We start from the raw sequence: 23,483 nt of genomic DNA on the forward strand, positions 1-23,483 counted from the left end.
GCATAAGCCACATGCCCAGTCCCACCTTCCCTTCTTATTCATCATTCACTATTGTGGCCTCTCCCACTATTTCTGCACCTAGAACAAAACCCGAGAGTCATCGGATGCGGGAACAGGGCCTATGGGGAGGGATGGGGAGCATCTGCCCATGAGTCAGCACTGTGAGTAGCATCAGGCAGCACAGAGAAGCGAAATCCAGGGCCTGCCAAGGTATGTGAGGGTCTTGCCCAGTCAAACAGACAAGCTACCCACAGAACCCCAGGATGGCAGCTAAAGTCAAAAACATGAATGTGAGTGAATCCGCCACACTAAGAAAAGAAACCACCATCTATTATCCACAGCACTTTCACAAGTCGATGAACAAAACATCCTGCTAATGCATTACAATAACACGATACACTCTCCTTAGACACTTTTGCCTAATGCAGATACAGCCCCCATCAAAGATGTCTTAAGAATTTTAAGTTCTTCCTCAGGCTCAACTTTTCCACTTCTAAAAGAGAAAATATTAAAATATGGTTAAATAAAATCAGATATAATTACCATTTCATAATTTTTTTCTTTCCAGGCCAACATGTAACTATCTGAATTTTAAACCACCTACTCGTTCTTACTACATATAGCTTTTAAAATAAGTAAGTCAATAATTAAACAAGTCATTAACATCTACTTGAGAAATAGCCTTACATGCAACATGTTTAATGGTCAAGAAGAATACGATTACATTTCATAGAAACCCACTTACAAATTTAAGACATGGAAAATATGTGCAACAGTATAGATTAAAATTTACAAATTTTAGACAGTAACTTTTCAGAGGAAGTAGCCACATTGATGTATTTTCCCAGTTAGCAACTATGTAGTTTACATACATGTATCTGATAAATCATTTAAAACAAGAACATGATGAAGCTGCACAATGGGTTATTTTCCTCAATGTAATGCTGTTTCAGCATGAGCATTTTGGTGTTTACAGATATCCATGGCCATGATTGAAAAGGAAAGGGATGCTTGGATAAGCTGTCCTCTCCTGCTGAGATCTTGGGTCTCAGTTAACATATTAGAATGATCGCTGCACTGCCTCAAAGCATCTGGGAGAATGCAGGAATGCAATATGATTTCGAGTTGAGCCACAAGAAGTTCTGAGCCTTGCATGACTCATGCAGTTCCTTAAGCATCTCTCCTCCCCACTCTGATTTGTTATATCGGGGCCAAAGGAGGAATTTATCTGTGGTAAACATTATCGAGAGGAAATCTGGATAGAAGTGAGTTAGGATAAAAAAGATAAAAGCACAAGAGATTGGGATGGGGCAGGAAATGGTTTTACTCCCAATGTGTAAAATAAAACAATTCAGTTAAAAGCAAAAGTAATTTACCTAAAGTATTCAGAAAATGGCCTCAGTCCCCTATATTGCTGAGCACATACCTGGTCAGAAGAGCACACAGAGAATCTGTTTCCTATCTCCAGGATATAGGACAAGAAAATGTTTCCATCCACATCACTGTATTCATCAGCAGAACACTGAAATTGCTGCTTATGCATGTGAAACAGCAAGCATTTCAGCCACTAAATATCCCAGAGCCTGTTTCCTTACGTGAAAGCAAAAAGCCTAGGAAAATAACAGCTGCCTTGGGCACTGAGACAGCCAAATCTACGTAGAAAGCATCAGCTTTCTTTTAAGTAAGCTGAAAATGTGGGTTTCAAGCAGCCTGACTTCAAAGGTATACGCAATATTTCTCCCTCAACCTGATGCTGGGAGAAAAAGTGTGTCCTTGGGAAGCTGTCTTTATTTAGTGATGGAAAAGAAGGTGCTTCGGAATTGGTCATTATATATTAGGGGGAAGTCTAGCCAGGAAGCAGATGCTTGGCAAATGCAACACACTCCTACACTTCTCTGGTTAATTTCATTCTGTTTACGAGTTCTTCTGGAACTCTTTATTCAGAAAATGTTGTACAGGTTTAGATCTTTGCAGAAGATGTCATTATCCCTATCAAAATTTGTTTTAGAAGTAGACTCAGTCAAAACTCTGAGTAAGAGGAATTGATTAGAATGACAATATGCAGGAAGTATGTCCTATCTAACTGTAAAATGCAACAATTAGCATTTACATTTAGCAAAGTGGGGGGGTTTCAAGTGCGAGCTATTACTTTTGTGCCATGCCTCAAGCTTCGGACACGCCAGTAGCATCTGGGAAGGACAAAAGGCACGGCACATTTTCAGCATGCCTCTAGAAAATAGCAACATTAGCTAGAGTATTTTTTTTTAAATACTTCCATTTATATGCTTACAGATCAGAAGGAGAAAACAAAGAAATAGCCATGGTGCGAGAAATCATTTCCATTCATGCAAATTCAAACGCAACCAGAAGGCACTTCTTTGCACACTTTTGTGAATTCACACCCAAAGAAGTTGTTCTGGAGTTTGCAACAGCAACTTCAAGTTCCACAAATCACAGGAGGTATCATCGTCAGGATAAAATTTTTCTGCTCCTATATATTTGAATAAAGTGCAAAAAACATTCGATGCAAAGGACATATTCTTTAAGACCCTCACTTACACATAAACACAATTTCTTTCTCTGGTCAACAAACATAAAAATATATCACTTCAAAATCTTTCTAACGTTTTTCTTTCCTTTTATCCAGAGAGTTATTAATAACATGCAAATGCAAACACTGGTCACTGAAATATGATTAGTGAAAGTAAGTGAACAAGCTAAAAAAGTTAGCATGCCAAATGCTTGTGTCAAGTTTGTATTTTTATCTAAAATTTGATGTTTCATGTGGAGTGCTGATTTGGCACAGATGTACATTACACATATACATATATATATATATTTTTTAGACAGAGTCTTGCTGTGTCATTCAGGCTGGAGTGCAGTGGTGCAGTCTTGGCTGACTGCATCCTGGACCTCCCGGGCTCAGGTGATCCCCCACATCAGCCTCCAGAGTAGCTGAAACTACAGGCATGCGCCACCACACCCAGCTAATTTTTATATTTTTAGTAGAGACCGAGTTTTGCCATGTTGCCCACACTGGTCTCAAACTCCTGACCTCAAGCATTCCACCCAGCTGGACCTTCCAAAGTGCTGAAACTACAGGCATGAGCCACTGTGCCTGACCAAATCCTTTTTAACAAACAAACAAAAAAAAAACTTCTTACTTTTGTTTCCTCCTAAAACATATCAAAGTCTTACAGTCTGAAAAGTACTTTTCCGATACAAGATAATTTAATATTTTCATGCCATTTTCTCACTGTAAACACATATCAATATGAAATTGTCATGAAAACTACATTTGAAATTCATGTGGTGATGGTTTTAACCCCAAATTAACATTTTTAGAGGAAATAATATTTGGTGGAAATGTGCATTAAACATCATTACAAATTTAATGAAAAAGCATGCATTTGTACAAGATAGGATACCCCTAGGTATATTCAGTCCCATGATTTTTTTTGAATGTCATCTAAATCAAACATGAAATATGCTTTATCTACAGGCATGACCATTACTTCATGTGACTTACTGAATTCTGTCTAGTCTTTGGTCCCATAGAAATTATTATCTACATCAACCTCGCTGATTTTTTTTTTCATGTCTCTTTTTAGTAGGTTCCATTCAAGGCAAAATGAAAACTTTTGTCAAGTACTTATATAAAATTTCAAAATCCAGCTTTATTCTCAAAAACTTATTTGCATCTTCCACTGTTAAGACAGTGGTCTCTGACTCTGTTTTGTTAACTCTATAAAGCCTAACTTCACAGGATAAATTTGAATCAACAGTGCCTACTACTGCATCCCAGGTCACCACCACAACACTGAATTGACTCCTGAGGTAAACCGACTGTATCTCTAATGACAGGCTTCCAAAGCTCTGTACGCTAGCTATAATTGGAAGCAAACGCCACCTGTGCAAACAGACTTCAGAAAGCCTTTCCACTGAATAGATGTGTCTACGTAAATGACCAAAAAATTCATCATTGTGTGTCCATGATCATATTTTAAAACACATAGTTCACAATATTACTTCTCTTAAGGAACTAAAGCTCAAATTTTTTTTCTAAACAAATTTGCTTTACAATGTAGACTGCAAATATTCCTGACCATACTGATGCGCCAGTTCTCAATCGATATATATGGAATTCTACTAAGCTTTCATTTCTGAAGAGGAATAAAACTATACAGCATTATCTTTTGTTTCTGAAACATAATTTAGAACTAAAATAAAATTGAAAAATAATTCTCACTAGACCTTGGAATTTCCTAAGTGGATCAAAGTAGTTTTTAACACAGGTGGGCTTTAATTAAAATGACTGGAATTGTTGTTAAGACAATAAGTTGCAGCATTGCTCACTAGCTCATTCTGTTTGCTTCTGTGTCTGGTCCACTTATATGGAAACTCAACCACAATGATCCTCTAATATATCTTTCATCACACATGAGTACAATTGGTTGATGGTGGGGTGTCTATTCGACTTTTATTTTCTTTATTATCACTCAGATGTGAATCTTTGCGAATGTGACACTTGAACACTTGCTTATAGGCCTTCCTGAAATTTTCAGAGAGAAATGCGTATATGATAGGATTCACGGAGGAATTGCTGTACGCCAGGCAGTGGGCGGTGATTCTGAAGAGGAAGGAAGCCGGCGTCAGCGGGAAAACTCCAAACTCAGCCCAGAGATGGATGATGTGGTGCGGCAGCCAGGAGATTCCAAACACCACGACCACCGCCAGAACCGTCTGTGCAGTCTAGAAAAGAGGAGGAGGAGGAGGAGGAAGAGGAGGAGGAGGAGGAGCAGGAGCAGGAGGAGGAGGAGGAGGAGGAGGTGGTGGCAGCAAGGGAGAAGAAGAAGAAGGAGGGAAATTCATTGATTACAACAGAAAAATAATCCAGCATTTTAAAATACATCCTAAGCTAATTTTATGTATATTTTCAGGAGATCAAAAATGGATACATCTGCTTTAAGTGTTAACCTTCACTCCCCATAATACTTTTGTTCATAACTTCTCCAACACCTGTCATTACTTTCCATAACAATAATTTTGTAATATATGTGAAATGCATTATAGGAAGTATGCTTCCAGTCATGGAACTAGAAAAGTACGAAGATTAGAGACTGTAACTTTTAAACCAGCAAAACTGTTCAAGCATCTCACCCACCGCAGCTGTATCACCAGCAATGCGTCTCAGAGGAGCGCTGGACTTTGCTCCAAATAGTCACCTCTATGAGCAGCTGTGTAGGTGTTTATTTCTCCTCGTTAAACTTTGGCAAATTCAAGGCCAAATTAATTGATGCAGCGATGTGTTTCATTTCAGTTTCATTCTATGAACCCAATTAGTCCCTTTTGCTTTCTTTCATTTTAACTTTCTTTGCTGCTCCTAAATCGGAAATACTTAGAAATCAGAGGCAGGGTCTTTGTGTTTCTTTTGTGATTTCTACTGACAAATGGTAGGAGGAAGTCGTCGCTGATTAGGGACCTCAACAAGAGAGGACATCAACCTCCTACACTCAACAAGCATGTGCCTGTACGCATGGCCATGGCCTCCTCGACTGGCCACAAACCTATGGGACTGGAATTAAGCCTTAGGGCAACCTCACCTGTTCCACACATGTTGAAAGACAAGAGCTAGGTGGCTTAGTTTGTAATTAATTGAAAACTCTATGTCTCTGGATTCAAAGAAATGACAATGATCTATTTTATTAAAATGCTTTAATTACAAGGAGTCTAATATTTTTTAAACTATAAAATACAAAGCAATCAGTTGGTTCCCTCCTCAAACGGATTGTTCTCTAACAAGGCAGCTCAAAACCCACACACAACCTCTAGTGCCTCGATGATCACAACAGAGCCATCGAAACTAGCGGACCGATGACGGGACCACGTGCATTATTTCACCGAAACAGAAATACTCTAAAATGGATGGGTGGGAGAAGAAAAGTTGGGGGAAAAGAAGAGAAAGAGAGAGAAAACGAATGAAAATAGAGCCTTATTTTTCTTATAACTTAACCAGCGAGTTTACTTCTCATAGGAAAAAAAGGAACATTAAGCACATAAGAGGCGCACCTTTCAGCCTCTTGGCCAAAGGTTAGGACTCAAGGAACCTCTTTCTGTCAGACATAGTCCAGGCTGTAATATTTTAGCGCATGCTTGGACATGGGGAGGGGAAGCATCAGAGCGTGAGCTGGCAGCAATCCCATTGATATGGTTTGGCTGTGACTCCACCCATATCTCATCTTGAATTGTCATTCCCATAATCTCCACACATAATGGGAGGGACCCAGTGAGAGGTAATGGAATCACGGGGGCAGTTACCTTCATGCTGTTCTCGTGATAGCGAGTGAGTTCTCACAAGATCTGATGGTTTTATAAGGGGTTTCCCCCGACCCTTTGCTCTCATTCTTCTCCTTCCTGCTGCCATGTGAAAAAGGACATGTTTGCTTCCCTTTCTGCTATGATTGTAAGTGTCCTGAGGCCTCCCCATCCCTGTGTAACTGTGAGTCAATTAAACTTCTTTCCTTTATAAATTACCCAGTCTTGAGTATGTCTCCATTAGCAGTGTGAGAATGGACTAATACAGTAAATTGGTACTGCAGAGAGCAGGGCACTGCTGTAAAGATACTAAAAAATGTGGAAGTGACTTTGGAACTGGGTAATAGGCAGAGGCTGGAACAGTTTGGATGGCTCAGAAGAAGACAGGAAAATGTTGGAAAGTTTGAAACTTCCTAGAGTCTTGGGGGGCTGAGAAGACAGGAAGATGTGGGAAAGTTTGGAACTTCTAGAAACTGTTGAATGTCTTTGACCAAAATGGTGATAGTGATATGGACAATGAAGTGCAGGCTAAGGTAGTCTCAGATGGAGATCAGAAACTTCTTGGGAATGCAGTAAAGGTCACCCTTGCTATGCTTTAGCAAAGAGACTGGTGGCATTTTGCCCTTGCCCTAAAGATCTGTGGAACTTTGAGCTTGAGAGAGATGGTTTGGAATTGGAACTTATGTTTATAAGGGAAGCAAAGCATATAAAAGTTTGGAACCTGATCATGCAATAGAAAAGAAAAACCCATTTTTGGAGAAGAAATTCAAGCAGGCTGCAGAAATTTGCATAAGTAATGAGAAGCCAAATGTTAATCACCAAGACAATGGGGAAAATGTTTCCAGGGCACATCAGAGGTCTTCATGGCAGCCTTTCCCATCACACACCCAGAGGCCTAGGAGGAAAAATGGTTTCATGTCCAAGCCCAGGGTCTTACTTCTTTGTGCAGTCTTGGGGCTTGGTGTCCTGTGTCCTAGCTGTGGCTAATAGGGGCCAACATATAGCTCAGGCCATTGCTTCAGCAGGTGTAAGCCCCAAGCCTTGGCAGCTTACCCATGGGGTTGGGCCTGAGGGTGCACGGAAGTCAAGAATTGAGGTTGGGGAACCTCCGTCTAGATTTCAGAGGATGTATGGAAATGCTTGGATGCCCACGCAGAAGTCTGCTGCAGGGGCGGGGTCCTTATGGAGAACCTCTGCTGGAGCAGTGCAGAATGGAAATATGGGGTAGAGTCCCACACAGACTCCCCACTGGGGCATTACCTAGTGGATCTGTGAGAAGAGGGCCACCATCCTCCAGGCCCCAGAATGGTAGATCCATCAAAAGCTTGTACCCTGCCCCTGGAAAAGCCATAGACACTCAACATTAGCCATGAAGGCAGCCTGGAAGGGGGCTATACCCTGCAAAGCCACGGGGGAGGAGCTGCCCAAGGCCATGGGAGCCCACCTCTTGCATCAGTGTGAGCTGGATGTGAAACATGGAGTCCAAGGAGATCATTTTGGAGTTTTAAGATTTGGCTGCTCCACTGGATTTCAGACTTGCATGGGGCCTATAGCCCCTTTGTTTTGGCTAATTTCTCCTATTTAGAATGGTCGTATTTCCCCAATGCCTGTACCCGCATTGTATCTAGGAAGTATAGTAGGTATGTGCTTTTGATTGTAAAGGCTCATAGGCAAAAGGGACTTGCCTTGTCTCAGATGAGACTTTGATCTCAGACTGTTGAGTTAATGCTGGAATGAGTTAAGATTTTGGGGGAATGCTGGAAGGGCATGATTGTGTTTTGAAATGTCAGGACATGACATTTGGGAGGGGCCAGGAGCAGTAAGACAAGGTTTGGCTGTGTGTTCCCACCCAAATCTTATCTTGAATTGTAGTTCCTATAATCCCCATGTGTGGTGGCAGGAACCCAAAAGGAGGTAACTGAATCATGAGGGCAGTTACCTTCATGCTATTCTCATGATGGCGAATGAGTTCTCATGAGATCTGATGGTTTTATAGGGGCTTTTCCCACCCTTTACTCTCATTCTTCTCCTTCCTGCCGCCATATGAAGAAGGACGTGTTTGCTTTCCCTTCCACCACAATTGTAAGTTTCCTGAGGCCTCCCCAGCCCTGTGGAACTGTGAGTCAATTAAACATCTTTTCTTTATAAATTACCCAGTCTTGGGTATGTCTTTATTAGCAGTGCGAGAACAGACTAATATACCTACTCTCCTCCCAGGCCTCACTGGGTTTCATGGAGCAGGAAAGCAGACCCACTCCCCTGGCCTTCCCATCACAGCATACAGATACGGTGAAGGGTTTACCTGTGGCCACCAGTCTGTTTTCTAAACAGAAATACTCTAAAATGGATAAGAGGGAGAAGAAAAGTTGGGGGGAAAGAAGAGAAAGGAGAGAAAAAGAATGAAAATAGACAGAGCCTTATTTTTCTTATAACTTCACATGGAGGGAAGACTAAGACATGGGAAAGTGACTCATGACTGAGACAGCACTGTCCCACCACGATTTTCCCTTGGGACACAGGACTTCCTACAGCGATCCTGCATGGACCTCACACCCTGCAGGACTATCACAGGGCAGTGGGAACCACAGCTCCACACTGCTAGGAGGGGAAATCCTACATGGCAAAAGGACTCTTTTTTTTTTCTCTCGAGATGGAGTCTCACTCTGTCACCCAGGCTGGAGTGCAGTGGCACGATCTTGGCTCGCTGCAACCTCCACCTCCCAGGTTCAAGCGATTCTTCTGCCCCACCTACCTGAGTAGCTGGGATTACAGGTGTGCGCCACCATGCTGGCTAATTTTTGTATTTTTAGTAGAGACGGGTTTTCACCATATTGGTCAGGCTAGTCTCAAACTCCTGACCTCATGATCTGCCCACCTCATCCTCCCAAAGTGCTGGGATTACAGGTGTGAGCCACTGCACCCAGCCAAAAGGACCCTTCTTATCACTTCCCATGAACTGGAGTCCCACTGCAATAGAAATGACAACCAGACTATAACGCATGAGATGCCAGCTCTTCAAGGATTGACACAAGGTAGCAAAGTAAGACATGAGATGAAGTTTACCAAAGAGGGGGAATGGAAGCCAGGAAGCTGTGCCCAGGATCCAGGCAGAGACAGTAGAAGGAAGGCTAGATCTCAGATCAAGACCAGGACAAATCCTACTAGCGAGGTGGACAGGAGATGAGAGTTAAGCTCCCTATTGAGAGGCACCAGGGATTGCACAAGACCCCAGGACTGACGGCAGGTCTGTGTTCCCACCTGGCCATGCCATAAGCTGGTTGTACAACCTTTGCAAAATGTCATAAACTCCCTGAGCCTCAACTTCGTCATCTAAGAATAGGATGAACCAATGAAATGATTCCTAGACCATGCCTCATCTATTTAAACACAACAAACAACTCAGGTATAAAAATCTGAGTACGGGTTTTACAGGGTACAAGCTTACATATTAAAGCCACTTATTGCATGACACACAAAGCAAACAGATAATGTGCTCACATATATTAAGGGAGTGCCTGCTATCAATCCATTTATCCATTAGTGGATGAGAAATGCCATTCTCAGATGATTTAATCAAAACAATCTAGATATAATTATACCTACAAATAGAATATAAAACATCATCATTTCTTTCTAAGACAATCAGACTGTCTCTCTACGTCACAAAATGGTTACCCTCCGGGTATTGCATTTCATTGCTTCTTTTAGACATTTTTACTAAGTACAAAGCAGAAATCTATCCCAGCAGCTTACTGATAAGATCCATGCCTTATCAACATCCACAGGGCAAATGGTAGTGTGCGCTGAGGCCAGAGTGTTTTCTCTGGCAGTGTTTGTTAACTTTGTGTGTCTGTGACTCATTCCAAGTTTACCTTTTAATTTTTACTAGTCCCATTGCTCTTAGAGCCATGGATAAAAATCAGGTTCTTTTTCTTGGTTTACCAGCAGCTTTGAAATGAGATGGAATTACAGTTTGCAACATAAATATCAGGAAAGAAGGCTTAATGGGTATTTGCATAAACCATATCATCTGTCTCAGATTGTTCCCAAAAGAGTTTAATAGGAGGCCTGTCAACACTGACTATCCTCCCAGCTAAGTGTCTCCAGGGGATTACTATTTTCTTCATGTTTATCAAGCATCTCAGGCCATTGAAGTTGAAGACCTCCTGGTTGTTAAAAGCCAACTCCCTGCAAACAGGCCCTGGGCACCTGGTCCTGCTGTCTTTGAGCTGAGTCCAATTCCGTCATAGCAACGTCAGTGTGGCAAATACACCCATGCGCATGGTTGAAAACAGTAGATGATTTTTGTCTTCATTGTTCCCTTGCAATGGATGCTGGTAGAAGATGGGACAGGGGACAAGAAGTTCTGTGCTGGTGGAAAACCATCTTTCTTGATTTATTATTGCTCCACACTGTCAAACTCAGGAAACAATATATGCCTGGCATAGACAAGCTCAAAGTTAAAGATCCGGCAAGATAATGTATGTGTACTGATTTCAACCCTGGGATTTAAGTAGGTTAGTATGCCCATCCTTACCCAGTGCAAAGCTTTTTTTTTTTTTTAATTCAGATAGCTATACCTCATCTCTTATGGCTTTAAAACAATTGGTAGAGTTTACTAGTTACCCAGGAATCCGCCTTTTTAAAAAGCTCAGCCAGATACAGTGGCTCGTGCCTGTAATCCAACCACTTTGGGAGGCTGAGGCAGGAGGATCGCTGAGGCCAGGCATTCTAGGCCAGCTTGGGCAACATCCTGAGTCCCCACCTTTAAAAAATGTTTTCAAATAACTTAGCTGGGTGCAGCAGTATGCACCTGTAGTCCCAGCTATGCAGGAGGCTGAGGTGGGAGCATCTCTTGAACCCGCGAAGTTGAGGCTGCAGTGAGCTATGATCACACCACTACACCCCAGCCTGGGCAACAAAGCAAGACCCCATCTCTAAAAATAAATTTAAAAAAGAGCTCAAGAAGGTGTTTGGAGAACCACTGATGAATTACATAGAAGTCACAACAAAAGGAAAGTTGTCTTACCCACCTCAATTTAAAGGCAATAAAAAATGCTTGGTATCAACCCCTAAGGCTGAAGCATCTCCTTTCCTCAGAAAGGGCTGGAAAAGCCGCTTCCTGTCTTTCCCATGGAAACATCTGAAAGTAACATCAGAGAGTAACCAAACACTGAATCTGCAGGAGCTTGATTTTAGACCAAACTCCAGGACCGCAAGAAATACATTTCCATTGTTTATGGGCCACCCAGACTGTTGTATTTTCTTACAGCAGCCTGAACAGACTAAGACCAGTGGATACAGCGCAGAGAAAGTAACATAGAGAACTCCCCTCTGTGGAGGGTGAGGCTGATTTTTAAAATTTATTTATGACGTGATTCTTTCTACTCTCTTACAGGGTCCTCCGTCTCCGTCAGACAGACATGTCTCCTGTGTGTGCACTGCTTCCCTCCTTTGTCATTTAGCGTATAGAATCTCAACATTATCTTTTGATGGAGAAAAAATCATCGTTTAAAATTATGTGCTAAATCTGTATACAAATTCTTCTTACACTTCAGTTTAGGTCTTTTAATAGCACGGTTTCTTTGTGCTCCTTCTGCTAAAAGTATCTGAAAAAATATTAGTCTCTCTTCTTATTGTGAGATGCTCTTTTTCAAATCATCTGAGACGTCTGTTCTTTCTTCAAAGAATTTTACTCACAATATGTCTAATGGAATTTGGCTGGGAGAAAAAAACTAAAAGGTGAGAATGACAAAAAAAAAAAAAAACCCCACAAATTGTATAAATGACATCCAAAAAGCTTACTGAATTACTTTAAGCCAAAGAAACAACAAAAAAAGCAAACATTAAAAGAACCCAGTGACTTGATAGGACATCAAGAGGTCCTTTAATCCAATTTTCTCCAGGAAGCAACCATCCAGTATGGGTGTCTATCCCATTTTGAGGTCTTCCAAGGTTTTAACAATCAGCTTTGAGCCAGAAACATTTGTTTATGTCTAGCAGAGTTTAAGCAAAGCATGTGGTCAATCCCAGCACTTTATTCCTGCAGTAGAAATCCTATTCTTCTTTTACACTTTCTCCAAACATGGAGAATCACTGTTAGCATGTTTATCATGAAAGACCAATCTCTCCACCCCATAATAATTATAACTCCCAACAGGAAAGCCCTGTATGGACAGCGGCACCATCTCAAAGTTTATGTCACCACCCCCTCCAAAAAATTCATATATTGGAACCTAATCACCAAGGTGATGGTATTAAGAGGTAGGGCTTTTTGGTGGTAATTAGGTCATGAGGTGGGGGGAGCCCTCATAATGGGATCAGTGCCCTTATGAATGGGGGTCCAGAGAGCTGCCTCACGCTTCCCACCCTATGAGGACACAGAGACTAGTGCCCTTTTGAAAGAGGCCCAGAGAGCTGCCTTACACCTCCCACCCTATGAATAACGGGACCAGGCCCCTTATGAAAGAGGGCACAGAGAGCTGCCTTTCACCTTCCACTCTGTGAGGATACAGAGAGAAGGGGCCATCTATTAACCAGAAAACAGCCCTCACCAAACGCTGAATCTGCAGGAGCTTGATTTCAGACTTCCAAACTCCAGGACTGCAAGAAATAAACTTCCATTGTTTATGAGCCACCCAGACTATGGTATTTTCTTAAAGCAGCCTGAACGTACTAAGACCAGTGGATACAGAGCAGAGAAAGGGAACTTTACTTAGCCATTGAGAGAAAGGGCTGGAAACAAGTAGAGCTGAAATGAGCAAACTATCCAGATCCCTGTCACATCTTCTGTTACCTATCAAATGATGACCATGTGTGCACCAGTAGCAATTTTCTGTGCTGAGACCTGGGGAAATACCCACAACGGACCAATCCAGTTTCTGTCTTCAGGGAAGTTGCCATGTATTCTTGCTTTCCTTCCCAAGTTTCCCCTATCTCACCTCTCCTGCCTCTGTCCCCCTCTCTCTGCCACCTCCCTTCTCGTCATGCCTCTGCTTCCACACCCTCTTCTTACCCTACCTCTGCTCCTCTCTCCCATCTCTTTCTTAGATACACACATACCACCACCACTTAGATACACACACACCACCATTACCATCACCACCATCACCACCACAATTGCCACCATCATCATCACTATTGCCACCACCAGTACTGCCACCACTGTCACCACCACCACTGGCACCATCGCCACCACCACCATCACCATCACTGCCATGACCACCATCATCACCACCATCACCAGTATTACCACCACCACCACCACTATGACCACCACCATCACTACCCACCACCATCACCACCACCACTGTGACCACCACCATCACTACCCACCACCATCACCACCATCACTACCCACCACCATCATCACCACCATCACCACCACCACCATCACCATCACCACCATGCTCACCACCACCATCACCACCACAATCGCCACCATCACCACAATGATCACCATCATCAGCACCACTACCACCCACCACCATTAGCACCACCATCACTACCACTACCATCATCACCACCACCACCACATTTATTTGTTCTATGCAAACAAAGAGGCAATTAAATACATGAACAAAAATCTGACATCTGTTCAGTGGCTGTTAAGGGTCAGAGGGTGTGAAAATGAAAAAGAAAATCTTCATCCCTTCTTCAAATGCTAGAACCTCCTCATGGTAAGAATAAGCAAAAGATAATTTTCTATAGATATATTTAGTATATGTATATATGTAAGCACATATGTATTATTCCCTGTCTTCAGGGAAGTTGCCATGTATTCTTATATACTCACATAAATCTAAATATTTGTGTATATATGTGTATGTGTATATAACTAAAGTAATTACTGAATTAATCACTGATCTTTAGGTTTTTTATTGTAAAATAAAATAGAAGCTTTTCCAATCATTTTTATAAGACCTGTTTTTTAAGTATTTTGTTCTTCTCTGAGACCTTCACAATTTCTCTCCAATACTTTTTCAAATATAGAGACTAAAATTACCATCGACACAAGTAAGATTCAGCAAATGTTAAATAAATGTTTTGTTTTATTTCTTTTAGTAAGCATAAAATCCTTTGAATCATTAACAAACATTTATCACAGATCAATGATGTCTTCTCAGTTAAAGTTTGACGAGCCCAATCCCTCCCAAGGGAAATTAATCTCTCCCTTCCCTGATGCTCCAAACACTGCCCCCTTGAACAGGCCTTTGGAACTTACACGTTTATCTCTTCCATTACAATGTTGGCTTCCATGTGGAGCCAGTTCCTCTTAGAATCCCCTGGATCAGCTTGCTCCTACACAGAGCAGGTGCTCTAAAAATAACTGTCCGAGGAGAAGTCAGAAACTATCCTTAATTGTCTTTAAAGAACTATTTTATTAGAAATAAGAAGTGTGACTCACAGGAAAAATAAATAGATATACCAAAAAAACGGAAAATTTCTACCATAACAGCACATCACTAAAAACAGAGGAGGAAAGCATCAACTTTTAGGGTTTATTCCATTCATATAACTTAGCACTTGGTCAGCTGCTCTAATGAGGGGCCTAGACTAGATGCCTAAAATGAAATATTCATAATAATTGTTCAGATGTAAGAAAGGATCAATGGAATAAAGCCATAACATGGTCTTGTTATTTATATTGCACCTTGTATTTCTTAGGTGGTTATCCTAAAAACTGTATGATTGCATTTCTAATATAAGCTAATTTTTTGCTGCCAGGAAAAAAAAAAGTCTTAATGTTTGTGCTCTATAACCAATTCTCTACCACTGGTTTTGACTCTGGACTGTCAGATGGCCTTTTGGCCACCTTACTGTTCATAAAGAACAAAAGTCAGGAAAAGCTGTCCTTTATTCAAGTAGAATTTTTAAGTAAACATGATTAAATATGATCTAAACTATAATTTCTATAAATTATGTATGTCATTGACCATAATAAATATAAGGAAAAAACAAGGTATTCTAAGATGTTATTACTACTCTTTTGGGTTCAAATGTCTGGTTATAACCTCCTACTCCTTAATCATATCACCTAATAATCTCATTCTACTTCCTAAAATTAGAAGCTATATAGATATTTTCTGAGTAAGAGTTAATTTAACTTTGATTTGTGAAATAGTTTTTCCTCAAAATGTAGAACGTCATGACCATCAATAAGTTAGACGCTGTAACACTACTCAGGAGAAGCTTGTTTAAATCAGGGTTGGGGGATGAGAAGGTCAGTTAGCAACGGGAGGAATCTGCTTTCAGCCTCGTCCACTCTTCAGTCTTTACCTGTGGAGTCAGAGTCAGCACATGTGGGTGAAAGAGGCAAGGATGGCCCAGCGCTCTGGCGGCTTTAGGGAGGGATTATAACAACGTTGTCTTAAACAAGAACCAAACCAGGGCTTTTTGGAATCACATCAGAGATTGTAAACATAGAACAAAATTACTATACTTTCCCTCTAAGTATGCATGTCAGCAACTCTACACTCTGCACTCTGTCTCAGTCAACCCAAGCACACCTCCTGGTGAGGGGCAGAATCAGCAGAATCCGCATTTCCTCGTCTCCCCAGATCTTCAGCTAAGTTTGAATGCAGCACAGAGTGATCCACGATGCCCTTCCCAAGGCCAATCCTCCATTCCCATCCTAACGGTGGGAGTCTCATCTCAAACCTCCTCAGCCACACCGAGGCTCCTAAATGTTACAGGCTTTGGATGGACGTGAGGACAAGTAAAAGCAAAGATAAACTAAGCTCTGAAAAGAACATATATATGTATATATATTTGTGGTCATTACCTTTTTCTTGGACGCTTCAGACTTCTTTGACATGTTCTTCAACTTTTTATGCAAATGATTAAGGACCTGAAAGACACAGACGATTGAAATCAGTTCACCTCACCTCTCACAACCCACTGCCTATGTTGCATTAACAATTATTGACATGCTGAAATGGTAACATCACTATTTATAAGATCATTAAAATAAAAACTCAAATTAGGTGATTAGGTAACAATGAATATGAATTGCCAAATACATTCTTTTCTAACACTTAGGAGCAGCCAGGAAGGCTGATGCACAGCCAGACAAGTGCACAGCCATAGCACCTGTTTGCAGAGAATGCCCAGCGCATGGAGCTCTGGGGTTTTGCCCAGAAACGGCCATGCCATGACCCACTCAGGCATGCTTATTAGTCTATTGTCTGCCTTGGTTTCTTCCAGGACCCCACATATTAACAAACACCAGGTTCCTACTACATGTCGGGCACAATGTTAGATCCTGGATGCATCAAAAAACTAGAGATTTGCCCCCTCTGAAATTCACCATCTGATGGGGAAAGGAGGCAAGTAAATGAAGATAATATCATCAGACATTTCTTCAGTGTAGCCAACCCCAATATTGCCAGCGTTTGTGCCAAAATATTCTTTCTTCTTCCTCTTACGGGCTTCCTCCACTGCAATTCTCCTTACAGCAAATCACCACCCATCAGGCTTCCTTTCATTATTTATTCAAATCCTACCCACTGTGCTGTGCTTTTAGACAACTTATTGGGGATTCAGCATCACTGATGAGTTACAGAACATTTTTGCAAGGTTTTACAATTAAAGTCCCTGTCAGGGAATCTCCTTGAAACACACTGGCTCCCTCAATTAAAGAAACTATTTTTGTCTTTTCTTGCCAGTGTAATAATACTCAGGAGAAATGATATGAAAATGTGGGGTTTTAGATGTAGGAATTTCCAACATATATTTGGTCTTAGACAACACTGTCAAGCCTGCAGAACTGTTACTTAAGTTCATTGCTATATCCCATCTGAGGGAAAATCTAGAGAAAATCGAGCCCCAGGGTGACTAAGTGCTTTAGATCATCTGTAGATTGCTGGGAAGTCTCTCAAGGAACCAGAAGCCATGTTCCAACCAGTTCTTTGTTCCTTGTAGCATGGAAATAATGTAATCGAATTGAACTTCTTGCAAAAGCCTGCTCCATTCAGCCAGATGAGGCACTTTCAGAGCAATTAGTCACACCCTACTTGGAAGCCACAGGATATATTTACTAGCTGCCCAGGCCCTATGTAGGTGAACAAGCAGCCATCCCAGGGATGTGAATTTCTGACTTTAAATTCTCTCCCCTACTGAAATGCTTCCCACTTCCTGAAATGACTCAGCAACATCTGCAACAAAACAAGTGTTTACTTGCCGCAGGAGCATTTGGGAAAACACTCAATACATTAACAAGGTGTTAGTTTACTGTCCTACCAGCCGAAGTGAGAGTATCAAAACCCGAATGCAAGGCAACGACAGAACAGGGGTTTCTTGCAGGAGCAAATGAGAGCATTTCAAAGGGGAAGGAAAGGACCCTGCCCAAGAGGACTGGACTGCCTAGGTGGCTCAGTGGCAGCCTTCCCAGTGGGAAACCGCAGGACAACACTGGTCACTGAGGACACAGGAGAGACCACAGGAGAGGCCGCACAAGCAAAATCAGAGAGGGACACCTGGACACATCACAACAAAATGTCCAAATGTGACCAGCTTCATAACGCTGCCGAGCTCCAATTGTTCCTTCCAAAAAGGAATTCGGATCACAGCTCAGCCACTTCAAAACACCCAAGAATGTTGAATGCTGTGAAATGGTCAATGGAGAAAATACTCAAGGATACAAGGATATTTTTATTAGCCCTGTTTCTCTTCAATAGCACATACTATGAGCACAGAATGATATATCATGATGCACCCCAATGAAGGTCTCGTCAGCAAAGGAGGAAGAATGTAGGTATCACGATAGGGTATGACGACGTTTAAGAAGAGAGTGATAATAACATACTGGGTTCTCTTGGTGAGTCTGTAAGTTTCTGAGTGTGCACAGGAATGTGCTAGCTCAAACCAAACCCAGGTCCTGCTGGGTGCATCCTGGGGATTCGGAGTAACTTAGTCAGGTGGGCCCATTGAGTTTATCCTCGTGGTAGACCAAGGAGATTCCGGACAGTAATTCACTCTAAGGAAAGTGAGCGAGCGGCACAGCCTGGTGAAGAACAGCCCCATAGCAGCAGAGCAGAGGGCTCTTCAGGGGGCACTGGGCGGACCACTTTGACTCATCCTCCCGCCCATGTATTCGATGAGTTTCCCAGAAACTGTCTGGTGCAAACGACTGTTCCCTTACAAACTTGTAAGAATTTGGAGGCAAAAGGCAACTCTGGAATGCAATTGTCTTAAGTTTTTTTTGTTTCTTTAAAGCATCATAAAGTCAGGTTCCCTTTTGGCCATCTGTGTTTTTTCAGGCTATCCAAAAGACCTGGGGTTTGGAGGAACAGCTAATCCTGAAACGAATACTCAAGTAGCAAAATCCTTAACTGGATGGTGTACACCTAATGCCTGAGCCAAAGAAAATCAACTTGAAATAACTTAAATCTCCACCTATCCATGACAGCCCTGAAACTAACTTGCAAATGTTATTAATATTATGCTGAATTCAAAATATGTTTCCAGTTATGCTTAGAAGCAAACTTTTTCCATATAAAAAAATCCAAATGATCGTGTATTCATTAAAATTTTTTTAAAAATCTATTTTTTAAACATTGCCCTTCTGTAGGACTTTTACAGACTCGCAAATGACAGAAATGTAGCCTAATTTATTCCTAAAAGCTTATTTTGTCATTTCCAGTAAGAAGATTTTCGTTCTTCTCCCTAAAGGCTTTGGGGAAATAAGGAAGCATGTGCTTCAGTTCTACACAGTAATTAGGAACTTAACAGCCATCTATGTTAAGAATCTCAATCTCAGACTTCAATGTCCTCAAGGCCTCACCAACTGTCCCGTCCTCAGGAGACTGGGAATCCCTGCGTTAAAGTCCTTCCTGAATCATTCACCAGCTTCATAATCTGGGTCAGATGTTCTTTTCCAAAGCTCTTTTTCCTTAAATAATAAAATATGGGTAAATAATAAAATAGCTCCAAGCCACAGAGTTGTGCAAATTAAATGAGATGGTGCACATATCAGATAATTGTGCTATGTAAGATAGCCTTTGTTTAGCATTTGCGGAAGACCACATTAATAAACCAGCCGTATTCCAAATAGCTAAGCTAGAGTTCTTTTCCAAACTCCCTTACTGCTACTATATTGGTGGTGGTGGTGGTGGTGGTGGTGGTGGTGGTGGTGGTGGTGGTGGTGTTTTGAGACTGAGTCTTGCTCTGTCGTCACCCAGGCTGGAGTTCAGTGGCACGATTTCGGCTCACTGCACCCTCTGCCACTTGGGTTCAAACAATTCTTCTGTCTCAGCCTCCGGAGTAGCTGGGACTACAGGGGCCCACCACCACACCCGGCTAATTTTTTGTATTTTTAGTAGAGACGGGGTTTCACCTTGTTGGTCAGGCTGGTCTCGAATTCCTGACCTCAGGTGATCCACCTACCTCGGTCTCCCAAAGTGCTACTATATTTCTTTATATTTAACCTTTTGTGCAGGCCGTTCAGATAATATCCAGCAATATTATTATTCAAAATAGACACAATCTACATCAATGAAATGGGGGGGGAACAGGTGGCTTATAGTAAACACTTTTGTTGATAAAAATACCTTGTGAATTGAGTATTAAAAGTGATAGTTGTTCCACCTAGTCAGGTTCTTTGTGGTCGTATAGTCACAGCCTTACTGAAACAGAATGAGAGACAGCAGTGACGTCGGGTGGAACCTGGTAACAGCTGATTTCAAACGGCGATGCTCTGGAGCGAGGAGGGTGCGCACATTGGGGTTTAGCCTGTGAATCGCCATCACCTGATTATTAAAATAAGCTCCCGTTTACGCAGATAGAAACACGTATGTCAAAGGCTGAAGACGTTTTGATCAGTATAAAGTCTTCAAACCCTTGTGGACTTAATGAGAAAAAGAATGTGAGTGCTGAGCTCTGCCCGGCTGTACAAAGGGAAAAACCATCTCCCACACGCGTGGACGGTGCCTCTGCTACAGTCAGGGTGAAGATCCGCCGCCTCAACCGCTTCACCCTGTTCAGGAGACCTTTCTAAAAAGGATTGAAATGGGGAAGCCGAAAGCTCGAGTCCATTCCATTCCAAGCTCCTGGCGCCTGCGGTCGACTCTGTAAAGAAACACCCTTTTGCCACTTGGGTTTATAAGGCCAAGCTTCAGAATAAAATAAAACTCGAAGCTCTGTCCCCGGGAGCAGCGGCTTCACAGAGCCCGGTGTGCGCAAAGCCTTCGGAGCGAGGGCAAACTGCGCACCCCGGGGGAGAGGGGCCGCCCCGCGAGTCCCCCCACCGCCACGGCCAGCTGAGAGCCCGGGAGGGAGCTGTGGGGACCCGTCACCCTCGCAAAAGGTCGGCGCTCTGGTGACCACGCGCTGTCCTCAGGTCCCACAGCGCCGCGGCGGTAACCTCCCCGCGCAGCTGACCTGGTTGAAGAGTTGCTGGAACAGAGCGGGGTTTGCTGTACCGGGAAGGACGCGGCAGCGCCCGCCTACCTACCTCCCAGGCAACCTGGGGGCGTTGAAGGGCCGCAGGGGCGAGGAAGGGGAGGGGGATAGAAACTTATTCTACTGGACCATGCGAAGTGAACTGCAAACTTTCCCCAGCATCTCTCAGACTCCAAGAAACTTTCTTGCGCAAGCCAATGGCACCCTCCAGCAGCGGCCAGGAAGCCTCTCCGCACAGATCCGCCCCAGCACCGCAGGAGTGGGGACCACCGGGGCCAGGCTGCCGCCAAGGCTCCGGCAGGGCCGCGGGACACTGAGACCCCCGGGCCCCCACCGGCCCTCCGCCCTCCCTCGCGCGTCTCGGCCCGGCGCCCTGCGTGCACCTTGGCATAGCAGAAGCAGATGAGCAGGAGCGGCAGCAGGTAGCCGAAGACGAAGGTGCACACCACGTAGGCCTTCTTGTGGCGAGGGTCGGGCCACTGCTCCCAGCAGAAGGTCTGGTTGCTGGCGCGCGGGTGGAAGAGGCCCTGGTGGTAGGCCACGGGCGAGGCCATGGCAATGGACAGCGCCCAGATGCAGCCCACGCCCAGCAGCGCGTTGCGGGACACCCTGAGGGAAGAGGAGCGCCGCGAGTGCACTATGGCCACGTAGCGGTCCACGGACATCGCGGCCAGGGTGAAGATGCTCACCAGCATGGACACAGTGAAGAAGTAGTGGATGAACTTGCAGATGAAGGCGCCCAGCACCCAGGTGGGCAGTGCGTACACCGTGGCCTGGAAGGGGATGCAGAAGAGCAGGTAGGCCAGGTCGGCGATGCTCAGGTTGAGGATGAATAGGTTGGTGGTGCTCCGCGGCTTGCCCGGCTTGCTGCGCGCCAGCACCGTGATCACTAGGCTGTTGCCCAGCACGCCCAGCGCGAAGATCAGGCCGAACACCACCAGCGTGACGAAGTTCTCCACGCCGATGCCGAACAGCGGCCCGGGCTCCGGGGCGGGGGACTCCGGCCAGCTCGCGTTCCCCTCGCTGAGGTTCCCGACCGCCAGCTCCATGGCCCGCGGGACTGCCCCGGCGAGCGGTGGGGCGCGCGGGGAGGGAAGGCGGGTGCCTGGCGGGAAAGTAGGCGCCGGGGGTGGCCGGGGGTCCCGGCGCGGAGCACGGAGAGCGCGAGTTTAGGAGTCTGAGCTTCCCCTGAGGCGCGAGCCAGCGGGCGCGGGGATCCGGTGGCCGTGCCTGGTGGCACCGTCTTTGCGCCGCGACCTTCTGAGAGACAGTGGAGTCGGGAGCCCGGAGCTGGACCTTCTCTGGAAGGGACGGTGATCTCGAGAGCACTGGGGTCCCCTGCCGGGCGCCTCCGCCCGCTGCGCGACCACGGAGCCCGGGAAGAGGGATCCGCCGGCTGCAGCCGCGCAGGTGGAAAGACCCTTCTCTGCGCCTTACCGCTCCAGATCTTCGCCGGCCGTTTTCCCTGGCTCCCGAAGCGGCTGCGGGCTGCACCTGTTGCTCGGAGCCGCTCCTTCCGGCGGCGCTTCCCCGCACTGCCCAGCGCGCAGCAGTGCACTGTGCGGCTCCTGCAGAGAGGGCTCTCCGCGCCTCCCGCGCACCCAGCGCCACCTCCCCAGTGAGCTGGCGCCTCGGACTCCCTCCCCGCTTTTCCAGGGATTCCGAGTCGTCCACAGAGCGAGAGCTCTTTTGGGGGGCTTCCTGGTGGTAGATAGAGTCGGGTGCCAGGGGTCTCTCTGCTGCAACTGAGAGGCGAAAACAATCCGGCTGTAATCCGCGCCCCCTGGAAGTCACGGTGCGCCAGCAGAGACTGGACGGATTCTAGCGGGATGGGTCGCCGCCCACCTCCCGGCTGGAACCGGCGCGCGCTCGCCTCCGCGGAGTGCGGACCTGCCCGGCGGGCTGAAGGCGGGGCTGCCGGATGCCGCGGGCCAGGCGGGCGAGGGAAGCCGGGCGCGCTCCAGGGCGCTTCAGGGCGCGCCGGGGTGGGAGGCGGAGGGGTGCGCGGGCCTCCTCATCCATCAGTGCCTTTCCTCCTCCGCCTCCCCAGGGTGGCTGTCCGTGAGAACGCCTCTGTCCCGGGAATAACCCCAGGAAATGGAGGCTGGCGACGCTCCCTGGAGTTTTGTAAAATTGGCCGCCTAATCCCACCCTCACCCCGCGGCCTGCTAGAGAGGAGAGAAGTGCAAAGGGAAAGGCTGCGTGAGCTTCTCTATAGACGTGGATGACAGTGAAGGGGAAGGCTGTTCACACCACTCAAACTCACTTCATTTTTGCCTTGTATTACTCATCTGAGGGACATAAACTGCAGCAATGACAAACAAAATATTTTTAAAGTGAAAGAACATGTTGAGTATCTTACTGTCGTAAATGTGGATTTGCCAGAAAGAAATTAAGCCGTTTCGGTATAGCAGGGCTAGTCACGTTATCTTTGTAACCTGGGTGGTTCCCAGCTAGAGAGCTGACACTGATTCCTTTATTTGCGGTGATTTGTCTGTTTTCACTTTCAAAAACACCGATGTGTTTCCAGCATTCTCCATCTGGTGACTGTCCTTTATGCGGGGACGCAGTGCCTGAGGGGATGGGTAATCCAAAGACCAAAGAGGGCAGGGGCTCTTTGCCTTGGAGAGTTAAGGAAGTAGGATCTTGTTTTTCTATCTTGCCAGCTCTGTTCTGCCTCATTTCCAGATAAATCTTGATGCAGTTCATTGAACATCTCTGTATTTTATCTACATTCATTACTAGGGAGTTCCTTGCAAGGGTATTGT

At 44.7% G+C, this 23,483-nt stretch overlaps 1 protein-coding gene across 1 annotated transcript; it reads right to left on the minus strand.

Moving 5' to 3' along the window:
* Positions 1-4,098: 4,098 nt before the first annotated feature.
* Positions 4,099-22,297, minus strand: GALR1 (galanin receptor 1). Its single transcript, XM_055296082.2, has 3 exons — positions 21,099-22,297; positions 16,100-16,165; positions 4,099-4,752 (listed from the first exon to the last, which is right to left on the minus strand). The coding sequence occupies exons 1-3, from the start codon at positions 21,762-21,764 to the stop codon at positions 4,435-4,437; spliced, it is 1,050 nt and encodes a 349-aa protein (XP_055152057.1). The 5' UTR covers positions 21,765-22,297; the 3' UTR covers positions 4,099-4,434.
* Positions 22,298-23,483: the final 1,186 nt, after the last annotated feature.

Source organism: Symphalangus syndactylus, chromosome 1, assembly GCF_028878055.3.
Source record: "Symphalangus syndactylus isolate Jambi chromosome 1, NHGRI_mSymSyn1-v2.1_pri, whole genome shotgun sequence".
NCBI classification, from domain to species: Eukaryota; Metazoa; Chordata; class Mammalia; order Primates; family Hylobatidae; genus Symphalangus; species Symphalangus syndactylus.